General features: G+C 45.6%; 1 protein-coding gene across 1 annotated transcript in view; it reads right to left on the bottom strand.

Moving 5' to 3' along the window:
* Window positions 1-801: 801 nt before the first annotated feature.
* The window catches only part of NSG2 (neuronal vesicle trafficking associated 2), a 31,323-nt gene continuing 5,538 nt past the window's right edge, over window positions 802-26,586 (bottom strand). The window contains exons 3-5 of the mRNA XM_040077861.2: window positions 19,093-19,212; window positions 4,127-4,237; window positions 802-2,620 (exon numbers count right to left, since the gene is read on the bottom strand). Of these exons, the coding sequence (XP_039933795.1) occupies window positions 2,429-2,620; window positions 4,127-4,237; window positions 19,093-19,212 (423 nt within the window). The 3' untranslated portion in view covers window positions 802-2,428. The remainder of the gene's footprint in view (window positions 2,621-4,126; window positions 4,238-19,092; window positions 19,213-26,586) is intronic.

Genomic DNA, 26,586 nt, shown 5'->3' with positions numbered 1-26,586 from the left:
CACGGGGTATTACTGAGAAGCTGGCAGTAGAGTTCCATGGTTAAATTATCCCGTGATTCAATCCTGCACAGCACTGGATCCTTTTAATGTATTTCACAAATACTCGATGCTGACCTCTAACACCAGAGTGGTTTCTCTCCTGTGGTAGCTCAATTTTGCAACTCTGAATACACTTTTTAATTTAATTTTTTTTTTTTTTTTTGGAAGGAAAGCTATCCAAAGGTTTTATAAAATGTTCTTTAGCCTTTGGGAATGAGTCAATTTAATGCCAGGCTATCATTCCATTTCAAAGAAGGATTTGAGGCAACACAATCTGCTTTCTGAAGCATGTGAGATGAATACAGCTGTGGGTTTGTTTGGGTACAGAGCTCAGCTTTCCCAAAGTTCAGCTGTGGCCCTTGGTTTGTCAGCTGGATTTCCTCTAACCCCCCATTCCAAGGAATGCTTGTATCAGATGGTTAGGGAGACATTGCTGCCAGGAAAAGTTCCTGCTGTCCATGGGTTTTAAAATGGGAATTGGAAGGAATTCCCTTTAAAATGGGAATGGATGTTCACTGTAAAGCAGCAGAAGATGAGTTGCAGTTTGATTCCATTTTCCTACTGGAAATGGGTGAGAACATAGGCAACAAAATCCAGGCATTAAAAGGGGAAAATGGGAAGCTCTGGAAGTGCCTCCTGAAATGCAGAGTCACCTTGGGACTGGTGCAAGGTGCAGCCTGAGCCTGGCAGCACCACACAAATCCCACCCACCATCTCCCAGCCCAGGGCACGAGGTGCCAGGAAAACCCGCGGGAGCCACGCTCAGTCACATCGAACTTTATTTTAATCCCGTCAGAAAAGTTCAAGAATTACACCAAAAAATACTTCAGTCTCTGCTACCTACTGACAAAAAATACACCACAAAATTATAAACTGTTCAGTGGTTTTGCTGGAGTTGGGGTTGTTGGTGGAGGGGGCGGTTTGTACATTTTGAGTGAGAAATGAATTTACAGGTGGAAAGGGAAGGGAGGAGAGGGAGTCAGACGATGGCGTTCGGCACTACAGTTTTAGCTACACTATACAGTTATTTCTCATGATGCCTGCAGGACTGAGGAGTTCTGCCCTCACACACTGCCCAGTGTCTCTGACATGGAGGACAAAACTGCCCAATGCGAGGGAAGAAGGGGCCAGTTCCTAATTTCCATCCCAGTCTAGCCAAAAATCTGAAAAAGCAGCTCAGGCCAAGGTGAACCTTGCCCCGCCTCTGCACTCTGCTCCTGCTGCCCAGCTCTCCCTGCTCTTTGCAGCTCTGAACAAAAGAGAATCCTCGGGGGTTTTTTAAATCCCACCAGGCTGCACTAACCTCAAGCGGTGTTTGTGGGGAGAGGACACGCTACTCTGGATTAAGCTTGGGGTCTGCTCTGGGTTTGCAAGCAGAGATTTGATTTGTACCTCTCTCTAGTGACCTGGGACGACAGGAAATGCTGAAGGAGCTGAAGCTGAAGGAGGGAAGCAGGAGCATCTCATTTCATGGGAAAATTAGGGGCTGAAAAGTTAGAGGCTCAATACTAGCAGCATTTTGGAGATGCTCTTCTGATCCTAATGGCATTTCTTTGAGTTTTGGTGACCCTCAGGAGAGAGGTCCCAAAGGATGAAGCCTCATGGAAATTTCCAAAGCTCATGCAGGGAACCTATGCCAGAAGCAGAGTCCTGAACTCCTGGCTCTGAGTCCTGTGCTCAAAAGTTTATTCAAGATTTCTCTACAGCAGCCTCTGCCTGCTCCCATCCTGCTCCATCTCCAAGCAGCAGCCTGGATTTCAGCCTCAGAGCCTGGCCAGGACCAGCAGAACTCTGGTGGCTCATCAGGAATGCCAGGAACTTTCTGGATTTCCTTGGGGCGCTGTGCAGGGATTGTGTTTGCACGTGAGCATGTCTGGGGAAGGAGGGAACGCTTGTATTTCTCTGTCAGTGAATGAACACCGACACTGGATTCAATCAAAATATCTCCCTTTTGGCAAACCAAACAGCACCACGATGTCTTTGTACCAAGTTCTCTCTACCCCTCTTGAAAGGATTCCAGCTCTTCCTTCACTGCCTGTGGAGCCTCTGTCACAGCTTTCCAGCGCTGACAAAACTTGGTGGGGTTCCCGTTGCTGCTTTTATCCTCTCTGGCTGTTTACCTGACTTGCTTTTTTTGTTTTTTAATTTATTTTTCTAACAAATAGTTAAGCAATGATTTAAAAATATTTTTACATCGTTAAGGTACAGTCAACATCAAACATGCCTTTGTACAAGAGCTCGACTCGGTTACAAATCAACGAGAACAACGCACGAAAAAAAGAAATATCCATGAAGCTGATCCTGCCCCGTGGGTCGGATTCACTCCTGCCCCGCTGGGATCGGTGTTGTCCCCCCGCCCTCCCGCTCCGCCCGGCGCCGCTCGTTCCCTTTAGTGACCTTCAGTCTTGGCAGCCTTGTTGTCGTGGCTGGCCGAGCCCGAGGGCAGCCAGGGGGACACGGCCCGGGAGCTGGTCTGCTTGGCCATGCTGTAGTGGCTGATGACGGTGTAGAACCTGCCCCGCGAGTTGGAATCCTGTGCCGAGTAGTAGGCGTCCAGCGAGGCGGGGATGCAGCGCTTGTGCTGGGAGGGGAAAGCAAGAGAAGCAGAGTGATGCCATCGGCTTTCGCGGGCTGCTGTTTGCGCTCAGATTGCCGCAGCCGCCTCTCGGTGTCCCGGGGATGCACCGAGCCGGGCTTGGCATTCCGAACGGGTTGCTATTGGCAACCCCGACGGCGGCACATCCCGGAGATCCGGGATGGCAGCGGGGCTGTGGAGTGAGGGAGGGACCGCGGCCGGGCCGGGCTGGCTGAGCAGCTCTGCTCACCCAAAGCTCTGCAGCTCCCAGGCCAGAGTTAACCCCCAGACAGGCAGGGGACAGGCAGGGGCAGCAAAAGCTGCTGTGTGCTGCCCTGTTGGAGGGCGATACCCTGAGCCGTGGGATGAGCGCAGGGCTGGGGGTGGCAGGAGGCACAGCGCAGCGGGTCAGCTCTTTCCACAAGTTCAGGCTGGGATTTGATTCTGAAATCCATGACTCTATGCAGAAATCTCAAAGATCATCTCATTCCACCCCCTGCCATGGCAGGGACACCTTCCACTGTCCCAGGCTGCTCCAAGCCCTGTCCAGCCTGGCCTTGGACACTGCCAGGGATCCAGGAGCAGCCACAGCTTCTCTGTGCCAGGGCCTCCCCACCCTCACAGGGAAGGATTTCTTCCCAATATCCAACTAAACCTTCTCCCTGTCATTTTGAAGCCATTCCCCCTTGTCCTGCCACACCAGGCCCTTGTAAAGAGTCTCTCTCCATCTTTCTCGTGGTTCCTTCAGGTAATGGACACCACAATTAGGTCACCCCAAAGCCTTTTCTTTCCCAGTCTGAACAATCCCAGTTGTCCCTTTTTATATAACCTAAGAGAATAATTCACAATGATTAATACACCCACAACTTACTCTATTTTCCAGCTCACTTATTATCCCCTGTGTGGTCAAGACTCCTGTGAATTTATGAGTTTATTCACAGTGAGAAGTCAGTGAATTATTTTGCAAAATGTATTTTTTTTTTAATCTCAGCAGACCAGGCAAACAGTTCAGTGAATATTCAATATAAAATCACTGGGTTTTAGCAATTGTTACATGGTTTTGCTCTTGATAGAGGCTCGAGAGCACCTAGAAGTGAGCTACTTGGGCAAATTTGGATTTTTTTCACCAAGGACGGAGTGTCAGCACTGCAGCAGTTTGCTTTGCATTACAATGTGTGCCAGTAAACATCAGCTACTTGGGAGTGTGGGAAGCAAATGCAGGATCTCAGCTGCAATAAATCCATTCACAAATACGAGGGATTGTTGCTGAACATCTGTCTGTAGTGTTCACCAAATGCTAATCCCAACAATTACACTGTAACAGTAGCTGATGGAGTCAGATGCACGTCCACATTTCCCAGAACACTTTTTTTCCATTTCAACACATTCCTGCCAAATGTTCTGCTTGGCCTGGTCCAAAAAAAAAAAAAAAAAGGCAGCCTGGGCTGTAACCATGCAGGCAATTAGAGCCTGTCATTAGCTCAGGCAATTCATCCTTCTGAAGTTCCTTACCTTATAAACAAATCCATCTGGGCAACTGTGGTCGTAAGTGAAGGCTTTGTACACCACAAGGAACACTATGCAGGCAAGGAATGCAAGAGCCAGGCTTATGAGGATGGTGACCTAGAAAAGAGGGATAATGTTACTGTACATATGTTAAAATGGCATACGAACAACCTCATAATGAAATGACTTATAGGAGCAGACATTCTAACAGACTGCAGCCTTCACTCCACCGTGCAGTACTTAACTAAGCATGGTAATTGACTGAATGCTGGATCCAATATCCTGGATTCCCGCTTCATTCCCATCCCCCCACGGACTTTCCACATTCCTACGTTTAACCCCTTGCAAATGGACAGGTTTTGCTGTAGTGTTTGGTGTTCCCATGCTCTCAGCTCTGGCCCAGCAGCAGCCAGAGCCCACATTCCAGGTCTGAGGTGTGGATGAAGTACCCTTTGACCAGGGCAGATCCCACTTTTCTGGGAGCAGAGGCAGCTGAGCAGGGAGGAGCAATGAGGTCTTGGCAGCTCACATCCCTCTGTGCCTCCTGGGCAATTCCAGCAGGATCAGCTGTGCCCTGCAGGAGAAAAGGGACCCTTCTCTGTTTGTCCAAGCTGTGAGAGGACAATATCCTGACTACTGACAATATCCCAGAGCACGTCCAAGAGCAGATGCTGGTGCTGGAGGTACCAGACACAATTCCCTCTTTGGGGATCAAATATTCCCCTCTCCTCACTGCCCAGCAGGACACCCTGCTGCACACATCTGTTTCTTTGCTGGAGCTCCCTTCTCTCCGGCTTTTCCAGGTCTCTCCTAAATAACTCATCCAACAGCAAGTTTTCTGTCCCTGCTCATGTCTACACTCAGGCCCTGATCACTGATTTTTGCTGAGCTGTCCAGGCCACAAGGACTGAGCAAGAAGCTGAAAAACACTCCCATCCTCCCCTTTCCCAAAGCTTTCTTGGTCCCATAATTCCACAAACGCGGTATAAATGGCTCTGGATTCCAAGTGCCTAAATTAGAGCCGGGTGCACCAGGATTTTGCAGGGTCTGTGCATCCCATTTATCTATAGAAGATTTAACTTGCTGGAGAGGTGACGGTAGAAAGAGGGAAAGCACTGGTAGTGCCTAGAGCAAAGGGACCAGGCTTGTCAGGAAGAGCAGCTAATAAACAGCAGGTTGTTAATAACTCAGAACTAATTGATGTAATCTTATTGCAACAGAAATATTATGTAATATTAGTAATATCGTATCAGTAAAAATCATTAATTGCGTAATATTGGTTCACATTGAAATCTGCTCTGATTCTCCTCTTCAGTAATTCCAGCAGCTGCAATTCTGGGACCAGTGGGATTTGCAATCCTGCAGAGACTCCAGGGTTCACTAGAATTGGTGGCAGGGCAGGAAAAGCCTTGCCAGCAATCCCCCAGAAAGATGAACTGCCTGCTGAGGGTGTTCCTCCTCCTCAGCACGCTGGGATTGCTCCTGGAAGATCCAGAGCTACAATTCTGGTGGTTAAGACAAAAGAGTGGAAGGAAAATTTGTGTCCTTGGTGTCAAATCTTACCCATCACATCCAAAACTCAGGGAAGAGAGAGCTGTGGAGACTCTTCTCCAGCAGGAGAGATCTCTGAATTCCTTGTAAATCAGAATATTTTAGAATAAAGGGTAAAAAGGTGAGACTGGCGCTGAGAGGCTTTGCCAAGGACAAAGAGTTGGCTGAAGCCCTGACCTGCCTTTGAACATTCCTGCTTGAATTTACCTCTCCTTGAGGCCTCATCTGCTGCAAAATGGGTCAATTAAGCCAAAGGCAGCAACAGAGGGAGCAGCATTTACTGCTGGATCCAGGAGAACACTGCCAGGGAGTCCTGGCGTGCTGGAGAGGGATCTGGCACAAAAGGAGTGCAGTTGTATGAACTGCACTAGTCTGAGCAAGAAAATTTGGGATCCACCTCCCTCTCAGTGCCCAGAGGGGTGAATAGAAATATTTCAGCTTTCTGGCAGCCCTTGGGTTCCCAGCCTGAGGGAGTTTGTCCTTTTTCATGGTGATAAAGGCTCAGCTGGATTCAAGGCACATGCAAATGGAATTTGACACCATTTGTGTCCCCAAAAGATGTTGTTGAAAAAAACAAAAAAACCCCCTAAGTCCCTTTGAAATTGTAAAAAAGAGAGACTTCCTGGATTAAATATGCTCTAGTTTTTCCAACAGGACCACCACAGTCCTGATGACCGGTCAGTGTGGAGGAGCATTCTTCCTGTGGAACACATCCATCAACTCCTCCTCATTTAGAAGGGGAGCCTGCCAGGCCAGGTACCCCCTCTAATTCCAGGTACGAAACCCACAATGACAATGACACAAGTGTCCTTTGAGGTTAATTTGAAGGTGTACACCTTGTTCTACCGAGGCCAATGTTGAGGCACAGCCCTGGCTAGAAATTCAGAAGTAAGAAATGCTCAGCTCTCCAGTTTGGCTTCTCTGCCCCAAATTAAATGTACAATGAGAAGAGAAACGTTGCTTGAAACTCAGCCTTCAGAAGAAGAAAGAACTGAGCTGTCTGGAGTGAGAATAAATGTCTCTTCATGGCTCTTCTGCTAAACCCCATGTGCATGCATAATAGAAAAAAAAACATTAGAACTGCAATTTGAGGGGTTCTTTCCTCTTGTCTGCCCACTGAGTCCCTAAAAATAACAAATTCCCCTCTGCTCTGGCCAAGTGCTGCCACCCAGGAGCAGGTCCCTGTGCTGAGCTCTCCCCTCCCTCCAGGGTGTAACTGAGCCCATTTTCACCCTCCCGCCTTTCCTGCACTCAAAGAATTGGTGTGACAATATTACACCTGCTGATAAATGGTGGAAAATTGCTCTGGATGAAATGTGGTGTATGATGTTAAAACCCAAAGGGAAGGGAAGGAAAATCCACCCCTGGGTATTCTGCCATGCCAGAGCTAAGATCCACCTCTCCAACTATTCCGGAGCAAACAAAGCTTCATTAACATTCGAACACCAAAGAATCACAGAGCTGCAATACCTAATAAACCTCCTTTTTTTTTTTTTTTTTTTTTTTTTCATAATTAACACGAACCTTGGCAATCTCTAAGCAATAGAAACACTCACAGAGGGGAAATAAAATTTAGTGAGCAGATAAAACCTAGAAGTGCTGCAGGCATGAATCTGTCACATGTGACTGCTCGAGTGGGCGAAAGAAGGGAGGGGTTTGCCTGCCCTCTCCTCAAAATCTCACATGATTCCTAAAGGTTCCCTTCAGAGGGAACAGAGAAGAGAGAACATCATTACCACACCAAAACTCTGCCTCCATCCTCCAAAAAATGTGGGAAGAGGCCCTTAGCATCCATGGAGGATGATGTCAAGCTCCCATCAACAGCAGCACGCTTGGGGTGGTTCTCCCCTTTTCCCAGAGTTAAAGAACTTTTTTTTTTTTTTTTTGCATTTTCACACAGCACAGATGAATAAAAGGATCCATCCTCATCAGGCAGCGGGACATCAGGTGCCAGCAGGTTTTGTGCCAGGCAGAGGATGCCTAATTGCAGTGGTGTTCCAGCTAACCTGGCTTTCATGCAGCCCATGGAAGCATCCTCCCTGCGCTCTTTCATTTCATCAGCTGCCCGGGATCTCCTTTTTCATCAAAAATTCCCTTTTTCCTTCTGTCACTCCGGTACAAAGCCTTATTTAAAAGGCAACCAGAGAACAATGGCACATCCAAACAGCAGGGTGTTTATTTAACAGCTTTTCCATTGCAAGGTTTTTAGTTTTATCCCTTACTCATATAATATATAATCATGAAATGGCTTGGCTTGGAAGGGACCTCAAAGATCGTCTCACTCCATGGGCAGGGACACCTTCCACTGTCCCAGGGTGTTCCAAACCCCATCCAGCCTGGCCTTGGGCACTGCCAGGGATCCAGGGGCAGCCACAGCTCCTCTGGGCACCTGTGCCAGGGCCTGCCCACCCTCACAGGGAAGGATTCCTTGCCAACATCCAACTGAATTTCCCCTCTTTCAGCGTGTGTGGCACTTCTCAGATGTCAGGCATGATTTTATTTCTAGCCCTGGTAAATCAGTGTTTGACTCTGGACACTTTTCTCCCTGCTTAGATACGCTTAAACCAGGAGCAGAGCCAAGCCGATGCCAACCAAGAAAAGCCTTGCTGCCTACAGGAAAAGCAGCCAGGTGCAGAGAAGAGGTAAAGATCATTTATCACAGAAAAATCCCTACAAAATTCTGCACCATTTTCCTACTTTCTGCAGCTGTAATGTGAATTAGGGACCTCAGAAGCCCCTGGTGCCTCTTTTTGTACCTGCACTCTTCTCAGCCTCTTCACAAAGTTCCAGTTTATGAGGAAAAGATTCCACTGCTGCTGCCATCTCTGGTTCTACAAGATACCTTCAGTGTTACTGGGAATTGGGAAAGTTTGTGACCTTTAATAGGCAATTCAGCTGAAGAAGTTCTCTTGGTTTTAATTTTTCTCTTTGTAGAAGAAGAAAGGCAAAGAACAAGGCAAAATTTGTTATGAACAAAACTGGCAGATATCCTGTCAAGGTTATTTCAGAGAGGAGCTTAAGAGCTCTGCTTGGAGAGGCAGCAAAGCTTTTCCTATAGTTTATGGCAATTCCATTACACCTGAAAACCCGTCCATCCCTGACAACCCAGTTAACTTGCAGAAAAAAAAATCACAAAATCATCTAAGGGCATCCAAATAAATCCATGCACTCCTGAATCCATTATAAGGATTTCTGCTTGACAATGAAAAATTGAGGAGAGCAATTCTTTTCACCTCCGTCCCATAATTTCTTCCAGCTGATAATGAGATGGGAGATTGACGCCATCAGATTTCCATGTGGAAGGTACAGTTAAAGGATCAAGAGCTCCTGGATCCAGCTATCCTGGTGGCCTCTCTGTATTCCAGGATGGAATCCAGGTGCAGAGCACCCAAATCCCAGTCGTTATTGCAAGAAAACTCTGGGGTGTTGGCAGGGAGGGAGCCCCAGGCTGACTGGATGCTGAGATGGATCAAGCAGGGGACGAGGTACCCCACCAAACACACCCCAGGAGGAGCTGCCCCACTGTTCAAACTCTGCCAAAGAACTCTTGTGGTGCCTTGCTCAGCACCCAGACACCCTGATCTACCCTGGCAGGGAAAATGATCTGACTGCATTTCAACAAAAATGTCATTTCACTCCCCACTGTTAGAAATATTTTTGCAATAAGTTGCTGATTTTGCTGATCTTCTGGCAACAGCTTCGCCTCCGAATTTTTGAAAGGCTAACTGCAAAAAAAAAGTGACACAATTGGGTCTTCAGATTTGCTTAGTACTTCTCAAGAAGATGTAGGATTTGTTTTTTATTATTACAGCACAGCTTTATTCCAGATGGTGTCCAGATTCTTAAGAAGCATTGTTTAGGAGGTGCTTTGTAAGAGGGAGATGTCCTCGGTCATGTCGCTACATTTTCAGGGCTTTGGGAAAATACTCCTCAGTGCTGTGAGGTTTCTTAATGAAGTTTTAGGGTGGATGGGATGTTTCGGTCCTTTAACTTTCAATTCATATTCATAAACCAATCTGGCCCCAGTTCTCGTAAGAGCAGATGAGGATGGGATCAGCCTGGGGGCCAGAAACTTCTCCCATCTGCTCCTGGGCTGATCCCCAGTGGGCAGCAGGAACGGGGTTGGGATTGTGCCCCTGTGCTCAGGTGAGAGCCCAGCTGCAGAGCTGCTGGGGCCCAGCACAGCCAGGAGCTGGAGCTGTGCACAGAGCCCAGAGGAGGCTCCAGGATGAGCAGAGGATGGAGCAGCTCTGCTGGGAGAGCTGGGATTGTTCACCTGCAGAGGAGAAGCTTTGGGGTGACAAAATTGTGGTCTCACAGTGCCTGAAGGAGCCAACAAGATGGAGAGAGACTTTACAAGAGCCTGGAGTGACAGGACAAGGGGGAATGGGTTCACATTAACAGAGGGAAGGGTTAGATGGGATTTGGGGAAGAAATTCTTCCCTGTGAGGGTGGGGAGATCCTGGCACAGGGTGTCCAGAGAAGCTGTGGCTGCCCCTGGATCCCTGGAAGTGCCCAAGGCCAGGCTGGACAGGGCTTGGAGCACCCTGGGATAGTGGGAAATGTCCACTATCTGCACGTGGCAGAGGGTTTAAGGTCCCTTCCAAGCTAAACCATTCTGGGATTCTCTGCTCCACTATTCCATGGTTTCTCTCAGCCAACGCAGCCCAGCAATCAAAGCCCAGAACACTCACAGGGTACAGAGAGGCTCATTTATCCAAGTATCCCAAAGCTTCACTTGAAACAGCACTGGCTGTCTCTGAGCCAATTCCCCCTTCCAGCCACGTCCCCCTGGGCTCTCCCATCTCTGCACACCCCAGCCCACTGTGACAGCACCAGAGAACCTCTCCAAGTTTGCAAATCGAAAAAAGAAACATCTCTTTTCCAGGATAGCCACCAGCAATTCCTCTGCTCTGCGCCTTCTAAAGCTGTGAGAACAGCACGAGTGTGGAATGAGCACACCGTGTTTCTAAGCAATTTGTCAAATAATTAAATTATGCACACAATAACTAGCTGGCTCAATTATATTAGCCAGTCTCCATCATGTAATATAATTTCTAGTGGCTGTTTAGGCACTAATAGCCTCAGATCTTTTTAACAGTGTCTGGTGCCAGCTGCGGGCTGCGTGACATCTCCCTGTGCCAAGTCAAACCCCTTGGATGGAAAATTCATGGCTCTGTTTCCAAGCCCCCGTTCCTTATGGAAGTTCTAAATGCCATTTTAAATAAGGCTGCTTCACCAACGAGTATCAGTGAATTTCCATTTAGGTAAATAAAAAGCTCTGTTGGATTTGCTTTCTCTTTTCTGCCATTTAATGCCATTGAAAAATTCCTTCATCAAGAAGGCGGGTTTAGTGAGATGGGGTGATGTTGTTTCTAGGAACACCAAATAAATACATGGCCATTTTGGCAGACCAGACAGGTTCATAAAGGTGTTTTTCCCCTCCTCCTATAAGAATATTTTCTTTCTTTTTCAATTTTCCCTTCCCACTGGAACCAGGTGATCTTTCAGGTCCCTCCCAGCCCGGGCCATTCAATGATTCTGTGTTTGTTACCTCCAAAAGAAATTAAGCAGACCCCCAAATTAAACAAGTGGGGTGACTCAAGAACCACTCAGAAAGGAGCTTTTCTTCCCAAAGCCACATCCTGAGAACACCTGGCAGCCCACTTCAGGAGCTGAGTGATGCTGGAAGAGGCTTCCTTCCAGATCCCTAAATTGAGGTGTTTTTTCAATTAGTGGGACTGCAGCAGGCAGAAACATCCTCTCCAAGCCTTCCTGACGTGCAGCCCTTCCCCGCTGCCCTGGCAGAGCCTTGGCTGTGACATTTCCTCCGGTCACTCCACGTGGGACATGGCAATGGATGCCTCAGCTCATCACAGGCCCTTTTTAAATGCATTAACAGGGACACAAGATAAATCAAGCCATCAATAAACTGCCTCCTTGCCTGCCCTTTGCCTGCCAAGACTCAACCTCTGCACAGTCTCATGAATGCAAAGTCGTCCCCTCTTACTCCTCCCTGATGTTGGATTTGGTGCAGGGAAATCTCTGGGAGCCCTGAGCAGGAATGGATTCAGGGATTAGCTCCTGGCACCACACCTGGAACTGCAGGTTGTGTTCCCTGCTCTGCTACTGCCTTTTCCTGACACCTGACATCCCTCCAAACCCAGCTCCAGAGCTCACTCCCCACTCAGACAACCCCATGACAGCCACCCAAAGCTGCAAACATCTAAATTCTCCAAATTTTGCCTTTTTCTGAGGCAAAACCACCCAAAGACCACCACCATGCCACAGCCAAGGATCAGGTCGGCTCTAGGGAAAAGCTGAGATGAGAAATTACCCTCTTCCAAAGGTCAGGCTTGCATGAATTAAGATGCTTCTGTTCAGTGCACTCCTGTGCCTGAAGAAAAAATTGCTTGGAAATTTGTTCCATCAAGAAGGGCAACGAATTCACCTGTATTTCAGCATTTATGTTTCCCATCATGAGTAGGAAATAATATTTCTACATTCATGGTCCAGTACACCCATTTCTCCTTAAAAACTTATTATATGGGTGCTTTATAGGAGAACAAAGTGAGGACTTGGTGAGCAAAGTGTCCCCTGGGTAACTTATGAATTAAAAGCCTTTCCATTTTGAATTAGAAAGATGAAGCTTTATTGCTGCAAATGACTTACAGGAGCTACTCTTTTAAAAGCAAACAACAGAAAGGAATAATCGAGGTGATTATGCTGCCTCCAAAGGCATGAGGCCAGTTCCATTAGCTGTGGATCCGACCCAACAGGCTTTAATACATCTGCAAGTACCAACAAGAGGCAGCTCAGCTCTGGTTAACATTCAATCACAGCCTGTGCTGCTTTAGAGAGTGAAACATTGCATGGAGAAAATTGTGTGAGTGAAGCTTTGCACTTCCTCGATTATTATTATTATTATTATTTTTTTTTAGCATTCAGTGGTCTGGTTACAAGATTCCAAATGCACTTCCCAACAGGTAATAAACTATGCTTTGGTTTCACTCGGCTGAAAATCCTTTCCTGCTCCTCCATCCTGCTTGGTCTCTGTTTCTACTGTGGCCACACCAGCATGAAATATCTTTCATTTCACCTCAAATGCTGACAGGAAAATTGCCCAAGAGGCAGGATTCCTGTGGGGTGGCAGAGGTAAGTGCAGAGCGGTGTTAGAGGCAGAGATGGAGTGTAAGAAATCCTCCAGGCCCAATGGGAACTGCCAATTACATCCTGTAATTAGCACCAGGCTATCTCCATGTGGTGGCTTATGGAAATATTTTCAAGTATTTTGCTTTAAAGCCAAGGGTCAGTTGAGGTTTCTGCTCTGTAAATCTTTTTTTCCTTCAATATATCCTGGTGTGTAGAGTGAACTTTCAGCGGGTGTACCCCACAAAAATTTAGGCACGTGAATATTCTCTGTGACTTCCACTTTTAGAGATTTCCTGCATATAAATTCACTTTCTTCTTCTCCCCAAAAATCAATGAAATGGAAAAAGAAACCCAAACCAAAACTGAACAAATCTCTTCAGCTCTGTTAGTGCTCACAGAGGGCAAAAATAAAATAGAGTTGAGAGGCTTTTCCTGACTTTGTAAAAGAGTATCTATGTGTGTAAAACTAACATAAAACAAAAATGTACTGTAAGGAATGGTCCATTTCCTATTAAAAAAACATATTTGGTTTTTTTTTTTTTCTTTGCTTTGTTAGGTGTTCCCTAAGCCAGGAGAGAACATTCTAGTTAAATCAAAATAGGTTTTTCTTGTGTGTTTTAGACATGGACAGGACATTTTTGGGCCCTTGCCTGTACAAAAAAAATTAAGGAATTAGCTGGAAGTTCTTACAAAACCCCCAGACTCAGACAGGGGAAACCTTGCAGGGTTTATAGCAATTCCTGGGGCTGTGATCAGACAGGTCTGTTCCCTGGCAGCTGAGCCACAAATCCCCTCTCAGTTCATCCTCCCAGCTCCTGATTGTCACTGATGATCAGGAATGGCTCCATCAATCTGCCCCGTGCCGCCTGGGAGAGCCACTGGGACAGATGTGACCTGTCCTCTCCTCAGAAATCCTCAGAAGAAGGATTTCTGAGCTCAGGCAGAAAGATGAGCAGCACCGTTTCTCACCTCCTTGCATGCACACCACGAGTGGGAGCCTGAAGCCACCCAGGTGTGAGTTTGCATCATGGCCAGGCAGGGCTGGGCAGTGGTTTTTTGGGAAAGGAGAACCTGTGACCTTCTGCATTGCGCTGGGAAATATTCAGCCTCCAAAGAGGCAGCTTTGGCTCCACACACAAATCATCCACCGCAGTCTGGAGAACCCTTAGATGCAGTAAGAGCTGCCTGACACCCCTGCAGGAACTTGCCCACTGCGTCCACAGGGAAAGGAGATTGCCTGGTGCCAGCTGGGAACTCCCAAAGGGAGGAAATATTCCTCTGAATCAGTCCCTGGACACTGAAATCAAGCCCTTCCTACTGACAGCTCTCCAAGACCTCTCTGAGTGCAAGGTTCAAGAGAAAACCCCGGTCCCAACCCCGCTGCTGGCGCCAGTTCCTGCTCCCCTGTGCCTGCCTGGCACAATTCTGCTTTTCCTCTGCTTTGTCCCTTGTCCTCCTGGATCCTGAAAGCAGCGTCTGAGCCCCAGCAGCAATTCCCATCCATCAGTCGGGTAACGGGATCCTCCAGCGGCCACTCCGATGGGATGTGGCAGTTGTCATGGTGACGCTGGTGCTGATAGGATTAAAAAGGAGTGGAGTCCTTTCACCAGGAGTTACTCCTGCCCCGTGGGAACCCAACAATTTAAGGAGATGTATTTACCTATGAATGGGTACAATGGGAAGCCTCAGTTTTTACGGGATTTTTAATGGGTTAGAGGAAGAACTGTGAACATAAAGCAACAGCCTAGAGGCAAAAGCAGAACATCCCAGGAGGAGTTTGCAGGATCCATGGCATGGTTGGGAAGTTTGAGAAGGCGGAGCAGGAATTGCACATTTGGGGCTCCATGTGTGCAGCAAAGTGTGAATTCCCTGGGGATTTGACGCCTCACCTTCCAGTGGGGGAACCAGGGGTGCATCTTCCATTTAGCAAAGCTGTTACCAACAGGAAATTATTCCCTGGCCCAGAACAATCTTTCTTAATTAGGAGCCAAGCATTTCAGATATTGGCTTGGGTCTGATCATGAACAATCCTTGCAGCACAGTGTTTTGTAGAGGCTGGGGACAAAGCAATTTTGTTCTAAATCTTTTGCATTAAGTCAGAGGAAAACAATTGTTCCAGTATGAGCATTTCAACAACAGAAGCATTTGAATGGTTCCACTCCATTTTAAGGACCTGATGAAAAGTGTGGGCAGTAATTACATCCGCTGATCCCTGGATCTGCGTATGACAGAGAAGTTTCAGGGTGGAGGGAGGAGAGGGGTGATCTGATGATAAGAAATATTTGTCATTGCACTCTCAACAGGGACAGATGACACAGCCTGTGACTCTGAAAATGCATCTTGCCAAATTGCAGTGAGAAGAATGAAGTTTCCCAGTCTTCATCAATACTTGCAGATGATTTCTTCAGGTAGATAAATCGCTTGCAAAAAAAAAAACCTTAAATATCTCAACTTCTCCCCCGTACACCCACTCCCAGCTTGTTCTGTTAAAGACAAGTACTGAGCTTAATTAATTATATGAAAATATAAAAATTTTAGAGTTCCATGAAAAGGAAAGAACTGTAGAGGACTTGAGAAGTCAGGTAACTATGGGAGGTAACCATCACCCAGCTAATAGTCAACAAATCATTACCTTCCTAAAAATAATTAATAGTTCTGTGGCAGTGGTGAGAAAGGGCTCAGACTGGTGTAAGAAAGAGACCAGTTTGTGTAAAACCAGTGAAGGGCCAGCAGTTGCAGGTGTCCACCCAATGTTCTGTAAGGCTACACTGAAAGGCCACTCCAGCACCTCTTCTGGTGCTGTCTACATAAATCAGTGCTGCTGGATGATTTCTGTGCTGTCTGGACTGGTTGGAAGAGACAAGGAGTCACTGGAAACCCTCTTCTCCAGAAATAACAAGGCTTCATTTGGTGGGGAATCTGCTTAAACAGCAGAAGGGATTCAATCCCTTTTCAGGACTGATAGAAATAAGGGCAGAATGATTACTCACATGTGAGAGATTGTTTTTAAAAGCTGTAAGATGGGCTATCACTGGTGAGAAGGAGCAGGGTGTTAGAGCTGTCACCCCACAGAGGAATCACAGACACATTTACAAACCCTCCCTAAGACACCTCAGTGTTGTCACAGGATGGCCAAGCCCAGGAACAGGAGCTCCCTTCCAAGCACTGCAAATGAAGGGCAAAGAGCAGCCACCCTTCCCCCTCAGCCTGGGAAACCTCAGCTCACAGAGCTACTGCAAAACAAGATCTCTGCAGCTCAGAGACTTCCTACAGGAGCACACTGCAAAGGTAGGAGCAGTCTGGAGAAGGCAAGGTCTATAAATCACTGCCTGTCAGCTTAGAAAAATGTTCTCTTTGTTTCTCTGTGGAGGAGTAAAACGAGAAAAGAAATTTCTGTAGGGATGGCTCAACGATAAGGTTGTTTTAACGTAATTTTCTTGTAACCCATCTACACACAACTATTTAAACAGTTTTATAAAGGATGTATGGGCTGACTCATGCAGCCAAAGAATCAGCCTAATTGGTCAAACTTCCAGGACACCGTGTGCTGAGCTGGAGAGAATCATAATCTCATCTATTAGGGGATGTGACAAGAGGCAGAAGCTATCTCAGGTTCCTGGAAAAGCTGGTGTGAAATAAGAACCGTTGCCTAGGGACAGTCTCTTCTTTATGATAATTAAAGAGCTCAGATCTGGGCTATTCTGGATGGATGAAAAATATGCAAGCATAAGCTTAAATTCTGGCTTGGGCTTGTTCATGTGAGAAAGTTGTCTAATAATTCATTAGTTTCTTCAATAAAAGATACCCAAAAGGCAAGAAAAAGGGCATCTGTGGACTTGGCTGGTGGGTTCACATGGTCTCAAATTTTTTTCCAGACAACTTGGTCTTCTGTAGCACAAAATCACAGAATCTCAGCCTCTTCTCCCAGGAAGCCAGTCCCAGGACAGGAGGAAATGGCCTCAGGCTGGGCCAGGGGATGCTCAGCTTGGACATCAGCAGGAATTTCTCCATGGAAAGGGTGCTCAGGCACCGGAAGGGGCTGCACAGGAAAGTTTGGAATCCCCATCCCTGGAGGTGTTCAGGGAAGGGCTGAAAGCGGCACTCAGTGCTCTGGGCTGGGCATAAGGTAGGGATGGGCACAGCCTGGATTCAATGATCTTGGAGGGCTTTTTCACCCTCAAAAAGGCAAAAGAGAATATGATCATCACAGTTATACAATCTTTTTTAAAGCTTTAAAAAATGTAGCCAAACTGGGATCATAGAAGTTAAGTATTTACGGTGATTTCCTCTTACAGAAAACCAAATGTAAGATGATTCCATCAGTACCAGATAATAGAGCAGCTTATAACCAGAGGGCAGGGTTTTTAATAACTTCACTAAAAATATGCACCAGGACAAAAATGTGGTGCAATAAAAAGTACAAAAGGTAATAAATATTAGCTATTATCTGAGCTCATTTTGTCAGGAAATAATACTACAAATTTAATGGGATACATGGAAGCTTTATGAAAGGCAGGCAGGGAGAGGCTTAGAGCCTTATCCAGTATTAGAGCAGAGGCTGCCTGATGAGTAAGATGACATTGAAGAGTAGAGAATGAAAATCATATGGATTTTAGGGAAAGGAAATAGCTCCAAAATGAAACTGTGATGCTGCCAGGCTCTAAAGGAAGAGGCCCAGCTCCCACCTCTGCCAGGGCTCCCAGCTGGAGCTGTGAGAGTGATGGGAAAACTGCACCAACAACAGGATGGGAAGAGGCAAAAATGCATGAGAGGAGAGTTTTGAATGTAACAGCAACTCGGGAATTTGAATAGGAAAAATGAGATACTCACTAGAAGGAGTAGATGAAATAGGATTTATCCATGAGCTATATATTAACTCAGTGTGTAAGGAGATGTTCTTTTTTAAATAACAAAGGCAGATCCTTCTGTGGTTTTACCCTGCCTTTCACAGCCTCCAGGGCTGCAGGACTGAGTGTTAAACACTCACTGAGGCACCAGCGTTTACAGCACCTACAAGGACATTTACTGCAGTTAGAGCCAACACATCCGTCCAGGAGGCTCGAAATTTAGTGCTGGTTCTCAGGCACATCCTGTCGGGTTCTGATTTGTGTGTGACACTGGAAATGTCTGCTGTGGCTTCCAACACTGGGATTTAACCGTGGTCAATTCATTTTTACTCTGGTACAACAGAGAGTTACCACTGGTGGTAAATAGTTACTACAAATAATAAGCTCAGGGAGGAATTGAGTAAATATCAACAGCAGGTAAGAAATTTTAGATCGAACTGTGATGTCCACTTAAAACAAACAAACAAACGAACAAACAAACAAACAAACAAACAAAACAACCCAAGATGCATAAACATTTATTCCCAGAACTTTTAAGAATAAATTATGCTTTGAAAGGAGCAGGAATGTCACCAGGCACTGCCCACTTTCTCTGTTTTCTCCTCAAAATTATTGATATTTGCTCTGACTTTGAAAATGAGCAATCAGATCTCACATTTCTATCACTGCCGTGCTCTGTGGTTTAGAAAAAGCACCAGGTCTTCCAGTGAAAAGGGAGGAAAAACTGGCAGCTACTCATTTGGAGTCTAATTTTAGGAGGAACTGAGCCATTCTAATGTGCTGCAGTCAACAGGAACCGATGGCACTCAATAATTCATGAGTTTCTTTCCATGTTTGAGTAGAGCCTGTTGAAAATTTCCCAAGGAAACATTTGCCATCAGAAAATTCCAATTCATTTGAAGCAAAACTGCTTACAGGACAGGATATGCTTGGATACTTCTCTAATACTTTTTTAAATGTGCATTTTGAAGTAGTTTTTAATCTGTAGTAATATAATGATAATAATAAAGTATTTTAAATTGAAAAAAATAGAGTTTTCTGGCTATGAGACAAAAGGAATTTTAAAAGGCTAAACAAAATGTTTCTATTAACCTTCACTTTTTTTTTTTTTTTTTTTTTTTTTTAATGCCAGTGTTTGAGAAGAAAAAGGATTCAAACTTGGTTTATTTTCAATTTAGGCTGGAATATATTTTCATATTTGCCTTGGGAAATAAAAGCATTTTCTACTTGAGATGTAGGCTAAGAAAGTATTTTCATGCCTGTCCCCCCCAAAAAATCTTTACACTCATGCAGATAAACCTATCTTTGACCCTGGTGATGAGTGGAGTGCTAAATTTGTTATGTCTTTCCTGTCACTTTGATTCAGTTATTTTTAAATGAATGGCATTTGCATCAGACGGCAGCAGAATAACCATTTCTTACCTTTAGTCTTTCTGTTACCCCATCAGTGAAACTGACTGTGAATTCAGCAATTTTGGGCACTCTGAGTTTTCCTTTGTTCTTCTGGTCAGGCTGATATTCTGTTCTTGTTTTCACAATTACCTGGAAAATAACAACACTTTTAAGGCTTCTGCCCACAGCAGAGATTTTTGGGTTGTTATCAAAGCTTTTCTATATAAACCATCCCCTGGACCTACAGAAGCACCATAACTGAACACAAAACCATCACCCCCTCAGGAATAAGAGAGGCAGATAAATCAGCAGATACACAGAACTAGGACAGTGAGCTTATCACACTGAGCCTTAAAATAGCTGACAGCAAAACGTATGACACCCACTTTTGTTTAGGAGTATTTAATTTTTATATCATGCTCAACAGGCAGGAGAACAGCCCATCCTAAAGAAGACCCTCACTAATTAAAAGCTCTGTCCAAACAAGTTCTGCTGAAGCCAATTTAAACTTAGGCCACTTGGTGCCTCATTCATTCAGGCTCCAGATTATCAATATTTATCTTGTATTATCACCTTGGCTTTTCCCCTAAGATCTTTGTCTGATTAATCCAGGTCCTACTAATCTTATAAAATGAGGTGCAGAAGACCCTTCCACTTTCTGGTTCCCCATTCTGAGCTGCAGCCTGGTGGAAATGAAAAACTCCAGGAGCAGAGGCTGCTCCAGATGAGAGTGACAAGTGATCCTAAAGCTCTTAGAAACAAAACCGTGGTGGAGGATTGGAACAGATTAAGTGATGCACAAGGTTGAGTTCCCGGCTAATCAAGGATTTATTTCCAAATGAAGACAGCAAAGTCTGCTTTGGACCAAAGAGAACCCCAGGTATTTAATCCTCCTGCATTTATTGCATGTGGAAATCAGAGCGAGAGAAAAGCAGTGAGGAGTCATAAGCCAATTTTCTGGATTCAAATGCAAATCATTAAAGACTGATGAATATTTACATCCTCCAGCGAATCCCTCTCAATTGTATTTATTACAGGAGCATTTGCAATATTAATACTTGGCGAGAAGAATGGACAAAAAGCCACTCAAGTACATTTCTATGAGCAGATGGGAGCTCAGGATTTGTGATGACACAACACAGAAGTTGGGAAATGATCCACAGGGAGAAGCTTGACTGGGCAGGTTTGGGGTGAATCCTGACCCTGTTCTGAACCCACTGCTGAATCAAACCCCATTTTGCCCACCCTGTCCAGCACACTGTGAACAAAATAAAAAAAAAGTTTTCTCTGCAGCCAAGACAAAGTGGCCCAGGTCAGCTCTGAGCTCCAAACAAGCAATAACCTCATTTTCTCCCTCAGAAGGAGGCAAATGCACCCAGCCCCGTGCAGCTGGCCAGCCTTCAGTCTTCTCCCTGGCCTTTTGTAAACCCAGTACAGTAAATTACAGACCATCAGCCAGCAGCACCTGCCAGCCAGTGTTTAGAAATTGCTCTTTCTGTTTTCAGACAATATCCAATTCTCCCAAACTCATGGTTCCTGCTTAATGCAAATCTTAGCTGGAGACAATTATTTAAAATTTATATGAGAGCTTTTCCACAAACTGTAATGCTGTGTCTTAATGAAAGACCATGAAGGCAGAATATAAGAAAATAAAATCAAATTAAAAACTTTCCTTGTTCCTAGCTATAATTTAATTTTCTTCATCATCAACACCAATTTTGTTACGGTTATTTTTTGACTGTTCCGTTGCACCAATAAGCAGGAAAGTTTGAATCATGCTGTCTGCAGGGATACAGAGTCTGAAAATGAGCCCACACAGCCCTTTCTTCACCAGGCATCAGATTCAGGTCCAGCAGCAATTCTATCACATCTGGGAATAAACAAGCAAGCTCAGGCCCCAGGCAGATCAGAAGGTGCTTGAAACAGTTTGCTGAGTGTGCCAGCAGTGAAAGTGTGCACAGAGCCACCCTGGGCAGGGTTCTGCAGAGGTATCAAAAAGCTTTGGTAGAAGAGGGGAGAAGCACCTTTGCTAAAGGGCTTTTAGCATGGCAAAGGTTAAAAAACCGCTCTTCAGGAGTGTCTTTGACAGACACCCGCTGGAATTACTCAGCAGAAGAAAGGGCAGGCAGCGAAGTCTCCTTTTTAGAGGAGAGCAGAGAAATCAAATGACAAAAGTCAAACAGAAAACTGAAAACCTGCAGTCGGGGGACCATTCAATATCGTGGCAGCAACGATAAAAACGCAATTTTGCTGAGGGCATGGGGTGTACATGGAGAAGAACAGAGCTCCTTCTTGCTCAGTCCCCCACAGGCTAAATAAATCAGCCTGAGCACGAATCCCACTCTTTCAGAGTTAGAAGTGCAAATTTAGAAAAGGAACAATCAATCTTCTAAAGAAATCTCTTTTTTTCTTTCTTTCTTTCTTCTTTTCTTTTCTTTTCTTTTCTTTTCTTTTCTTTTCTTTTCTTTTCTTTTCTTTTCTTTTCTTTTCTTTTCTTTTCTTTCTTTTCTTTTCTTTTCTTTTCTTTTCTTTTTCTTTTCTTTTCTTTCTTTCTTTCTTTTCTTTTCTTTTCTTTTCTTTTCTTTTCTTTTCTTTTCTTTTCTTTTCTTTTCTTTTCTTTTCTTTTCTTTTCTTTTCTTTTCTTTTCTTTTCTTTTCTTTTCTTTTCTTTTCTTTTCTTTTCTTTTCTTTCCCCTTTTTCTGTTTTCATTTTCCAGCTTTCTGGTTTGAGTTGTGTGGGAACGATTTGCCTTCCCCCATTCCCCGCCATCACTCCTTTTTCACCTTCTTCTTCCATTTTGTCAGCGAGGAAAAAAAATAAAATATCCTGGCAGTGAAGTCTTCCAGAAATTCGACCCAAATTGCTGTTGAACATCGAGTAATAAAAGCCTCCTGACTCGGCAGTCGGGGCAATGATCAGCGCTCGTTTATCAGCGGCTGCCCCCGAGCAGTTGCAGCCAGCCCCGATCCCACTGCTCCTGTGAAAACAAGGAGCATCCATCTCACACCACGACAGCTTTCCTGGGAGCTGCTGCCGTTTATTACAACCCACAGCAGCAAAATGATCCCCATCCCTTCTCCTTGGCTGTTCTGCAGCGGTGCTGGCTTGGGAATTGTTCTGGATTGAAATCAGGGGAAGGGAGGGAAAATTGGGGTCCTGGGGAGGCTGCAATTCCAAGGAAACTGAAGGGAAAGAAACGCCATCTCCTTCCCTTCTCTAGGATGTTGGCACGTTGGAAGAGAGCTGCTCTAAGGGGGAACTTCCAGATGGATTCAGCTCAGGGAATCTCCCTGCAGATTATCTTGCTCCTGTGATCTGTTCTTTAAGTTTTCACACCATTTCCCAGAGATACAGCACCTAAAAGCTCCGGGAAAAGAGCTGTTCTTTGCACATACAGTAAAGGGGACACCAAGAAATTACCAGGGATTTTCTTCATTTTACACCCAAAATAAAGCTGTTCCTTGAAAGTTGCTTCCTAGATGGGGCTTGCAGAGTGATTGTGAGAATATGAGAGGAGGGAAAAGGGCTTCCATGGACCAGCAAAAAGTCACATCTAATTATGGGAACCCGAAGTCCTTGCAGCTCCCTCCTTAACCAGGTTTGTTTAGAATTTGAGCTAATTAACCACCGATTCAGCAAAGCACTTAAGCTTTTCCTTAATGCAAGTAGTCCTATTAACACCAGGGGATGAGCCGGATATTTCAAGTTAAGTGTGCTTAACTTTGTGGCTTTGGCCAATCGGAGCTGGCTTCAGGCTCCTTCCCACAGCCAGTTCCAACAGGGATGCTTGGGGATCCTGGGGAATTCTTCATCAATTGCTCCGGGGCTCTGCACACAGCATGACCCCAGCATGCCATATTACTCATGGAGGAGTAGGAAAAAAAGACAAAAAAAGAATCTCAGTAATGTGCTGAGTCCCACTCGGTGGCTGAGTCAGGAGTTCACTTGGTTCACTGCTAACAATGTGATGTTTTCTCAGACTTTCATTAATGAGAGAGAACAGCAGCTCCAGCAGATTCTCCATATAAATTTCACATTTTTGGGATTAGGGGCTAGCAAAGGATGACAGGGTGGGAAGGCAGACAGACAACCGATGGAAAATGGCAGCTCTGTGCAGAATTGTCCCCCTCAGCCATCCCGGGTCAGCAGATGCAGTGACATTCCATGTCTGAAAGGGTTTTGACATTCTGTTCTCTTCCTTGGATCTTCTGGTTCCTCACTCCAGTCCCTCAAACACTTCTGAAGAGCTGAGAGCAGCCTGCAGGGAATTGTGAAACCCCTTCACAACAGGACCACGAGCCACATCCATCACCCTGCTCCACACAAGATGTTTCTAATGATGTTGTTTGCTAATACATTTATTGAGCCCCAAACCGAAATGTTCTTATTATTCCAGGCTTAATGCCAGTGCCACAGCTGGGATCAATAGGAAATCTTTCCTCAGCTTTAATGGATGCAGGACCATGCACCCTCTCTGTAGTGATGCTTTGGAAAATTATAGGTGTGCTGAGGTGAGAAACAACAGATGAGAGTCTGCCTACACCAGCAGGAAATCCATCACCGACAACCTTGAGAAGGTAAACAGTGGGAGAGTGCTGGGAAATCCAGGGATTTGGGCTGCTGAAAGGGAAAAGAAAGCAAGCTTCTAACCAAGTGGGTTATATCAAAAGCATTTGCTGTGAGGAGAAAGGAGCAGAGTAGATGTGAAATGTGACAAATTGAAAAATATCCCATTAAGCATGGAGCCTTGAAAAGGATTTTCCAGCAAAGGGATGAAGTAAGTGTTTCAGAAAATGAACTGATATGAATTCTGAGCCTTGTCTCCAACTGGCTAAATGTAACATCATTTATTGCCACTTTATATTTGCGTTTGAGCTCTATGGTTTTCCCTGAAGAAATGAGTAATAATATTTAACATAACTGGCATTGTGAAAACTTTAAATTATTCATTTGGAAAAGGACATGCAGCCCTGCTGTAATTCCCACTCCACTGCCACGGTGCATGTAATATATTGTGGTTCAGGTGCTGCAAAGCGCAAACCATAAAAATTTAAAATACTACTTCCTGGGATTATTAATAATGAAGAGTCTCTCAGTCGGAGTGGCTGTCAGATTGACAGAAGTGATAAACAAAATGTGTTGCTGCTACCAAGGAGAAAGGTTCCCTCCAAGTTCAAAGCTGGACTTTGTAGTCCCACAAAATGGTTGTAGCACTCCCACCCATTTCCAGGCGGATTTGTCAGGCTCAATTTTAAATGAAAATGAGACTCAGCTTCCTTCCTTTCCACACTTTTCTCCATTCCTTGCAGAAACAGAAGGGAAAATATCAGCTTCTCACTGGCACCAATGTCATGGTTTCCTTTGCCTTTGCTACCCAACAAAAGCATCAGCAGCTGAGCAGGACCTCAGGGTGCAGCAGGGGCCAGGTGACAGCAAAAGGTGCCCCCAGCCTAAAGCTGGCAACTAAACCTGCTGGGACTGGGCCAGGTCCTCCCCTCGTGTGCTCCAAGCCAAGCAGTGGTCACAATCCTCCACCTGCACACACAATTCTCCAGCTTAATCCTCACACAGAGCCAAAGAGCAAAAGAGATGTGCACATGGCCAACAGCAGACGAAGTCAAAATACTCAGCATTAAAAGAATAGAGGAAAAGAGGTGGGAGAATCATGTTTGAGGGCTTAAAACAATCTCTGGCCTTGCAGGCTTAGGATGAAACATTTATAGGCATGAGCAGCTCCGTGCAGCATCTCCTGTACCTCCTCCTGACTGTTGCCCTGGCTACTGCCAGAAACGGGATAAAGTGGACAAATCTCAGATTACCTAGTAATCCCCATGCTGCAAATTCCCAGATTTTTAGGGAATTGGGTCTGTAAAGATGGCAGCTGTGCTTCCAAATCTACAGGATGGACACATCTCAGCAGGCAAACTTCCCAAAGGCTGATATGAAAATTGGCATTTGGGATGTAAGTAATGGCATCCTAGTCATTATTTGAATACATAAAGAGCCTGAAATATCAAACAGCAAACAAAGTAAAAATATGAACATTTTTAAGAAAAACGTGCCTAGGATCAAATCCATAGCTGCTGGAGAAAGCCAGGGTCAGTACTGTGCTGTTTTTTTACCCTGTATCAGCTCATCTAATGGGTGTTGTGCTGGAAATGAGTTTCACAGGGGGTGGTAGGAAAAAAGTGATCTCCTGACTCAGTGCCAGGAGGATATTCCAGGCATAAGGAACATTACAAAAGGACAAAGACAGCAAATGTAATCAGCCCTGGCATCACCAGTGAAAGGCAGCACAGAATGCAAAGGCTGCACTGGAAGCTGAAAGCAGCTGAGAAGGGCAAAGCACAGCCCCAAGAAAAAAGGGGCTTGGGATTTATTCAGCCAAATCTCCCTACAAACCCCTGGGTGCCCATAACCACCAGGAACCCACAGGAGGTGGGGTGAGAAAAATTGATTTTGGTAGGTTCATCCAGGAGAGGGTTTAGCAAAGCAGACAAAAGACCCAATCACAAATTGGCCAGGGTGAATGAACTGATTTCCCTTCAGCTGCCCTGATTTACAGCATCCAAGATTCCTGCCCCGTTCTCCTTTCCAGACCAGTAAGGAACTGGTATGTGGGGTTCACTGGCTGAAATCACTCCCACCCTCAGCAGTGAGCTCTCATGGTAGAAAAAAGAACAGGCTCAGCTAAGCCTCCATAGCCCAACACTCTTCCCTGTGTCCATTCCTGCTGTTTCTGCAGGATGCAGCTCCAGGAATTGCAGTGCAGACATAGCTGGGCTTAAGAGAGGTAATGGGAGCTCACAAACCCAGGCAGCTTTAAAGCCCCTAATTCAGGCACTGACGGCAGAGCAGTTAAGGAGGGAGATTTCTGCCCAGGCTACACAAATCCTGGGATGTTCAGAGTGAAGCTCTGCTGCAGCAGCACATTCTCTGGATGAGGGAGGCTGCTGGAAGCTGCTCCAGGTCCCTGTGAGCACCCTGTGAACAGCCCTAGTGGAGGGGTTGGTGTGAGAGAGGAAAACCAGCTCAGAGTGATCCAAGCGGGAGCAGGAGCTGCCAAGGACATGAGCAGAGCTATCCAAAAGGTGCAAACAACATCGAGGAGGTTCCCCAAACGCTGCTCTGCCCGAGTTCGATGCTGCAAGGGTTTATTACAGCCTAATGAGCCTAAAGGGCAAGGGTGGTGTTCAGTTGTAAATATACAGACCCAGAGGACAAAGGAATTTGCACGGTGTAGGAGTGGGGTGAGAAGAAGGCTCAGACTTCGCTATTTGTGGGGATGACATAGAGTTTCCCAAGTGGAGAAAGGAAAGGATGGGGGAAAGCAAGACAACCTGTTCCTTTTTATTTGTTACTCCCTTCCTTTGTTTTATCCATGTTTTCTTCCCCTTTGCATCCTCCTCCTCCCTCTTCCTCTTCCTTCCTGCCCCTGCCTCATCACTATCCCTGCCCCATCCCTCCTTTTGCTGTTTGCTCCATCCCACCAGCCTCACCAGCAGCGGAGCCGCCTGTTCCCGG

This window comes from Hirundo rustica, chromosome 14, assembly GCF_015227805.2.
Source record: "Hirundo rustica isolate bHirRus1 chromosome 14, bHirRus1.pri.v3, whole genome shotgun sequence".
NCBI classification, from domain to species: domain Eukaryota; kingdom Metazoa; phylum Chordata; class Aves; order Passeriformes; family Hirundinidae; genus Hirundo; species Hirundo rustica.
The sequence above is the reverse complement of the archived record's forward strand: the minus strand, read 5'-3'. Positions and strand labels throughout refer to the sequence as shown.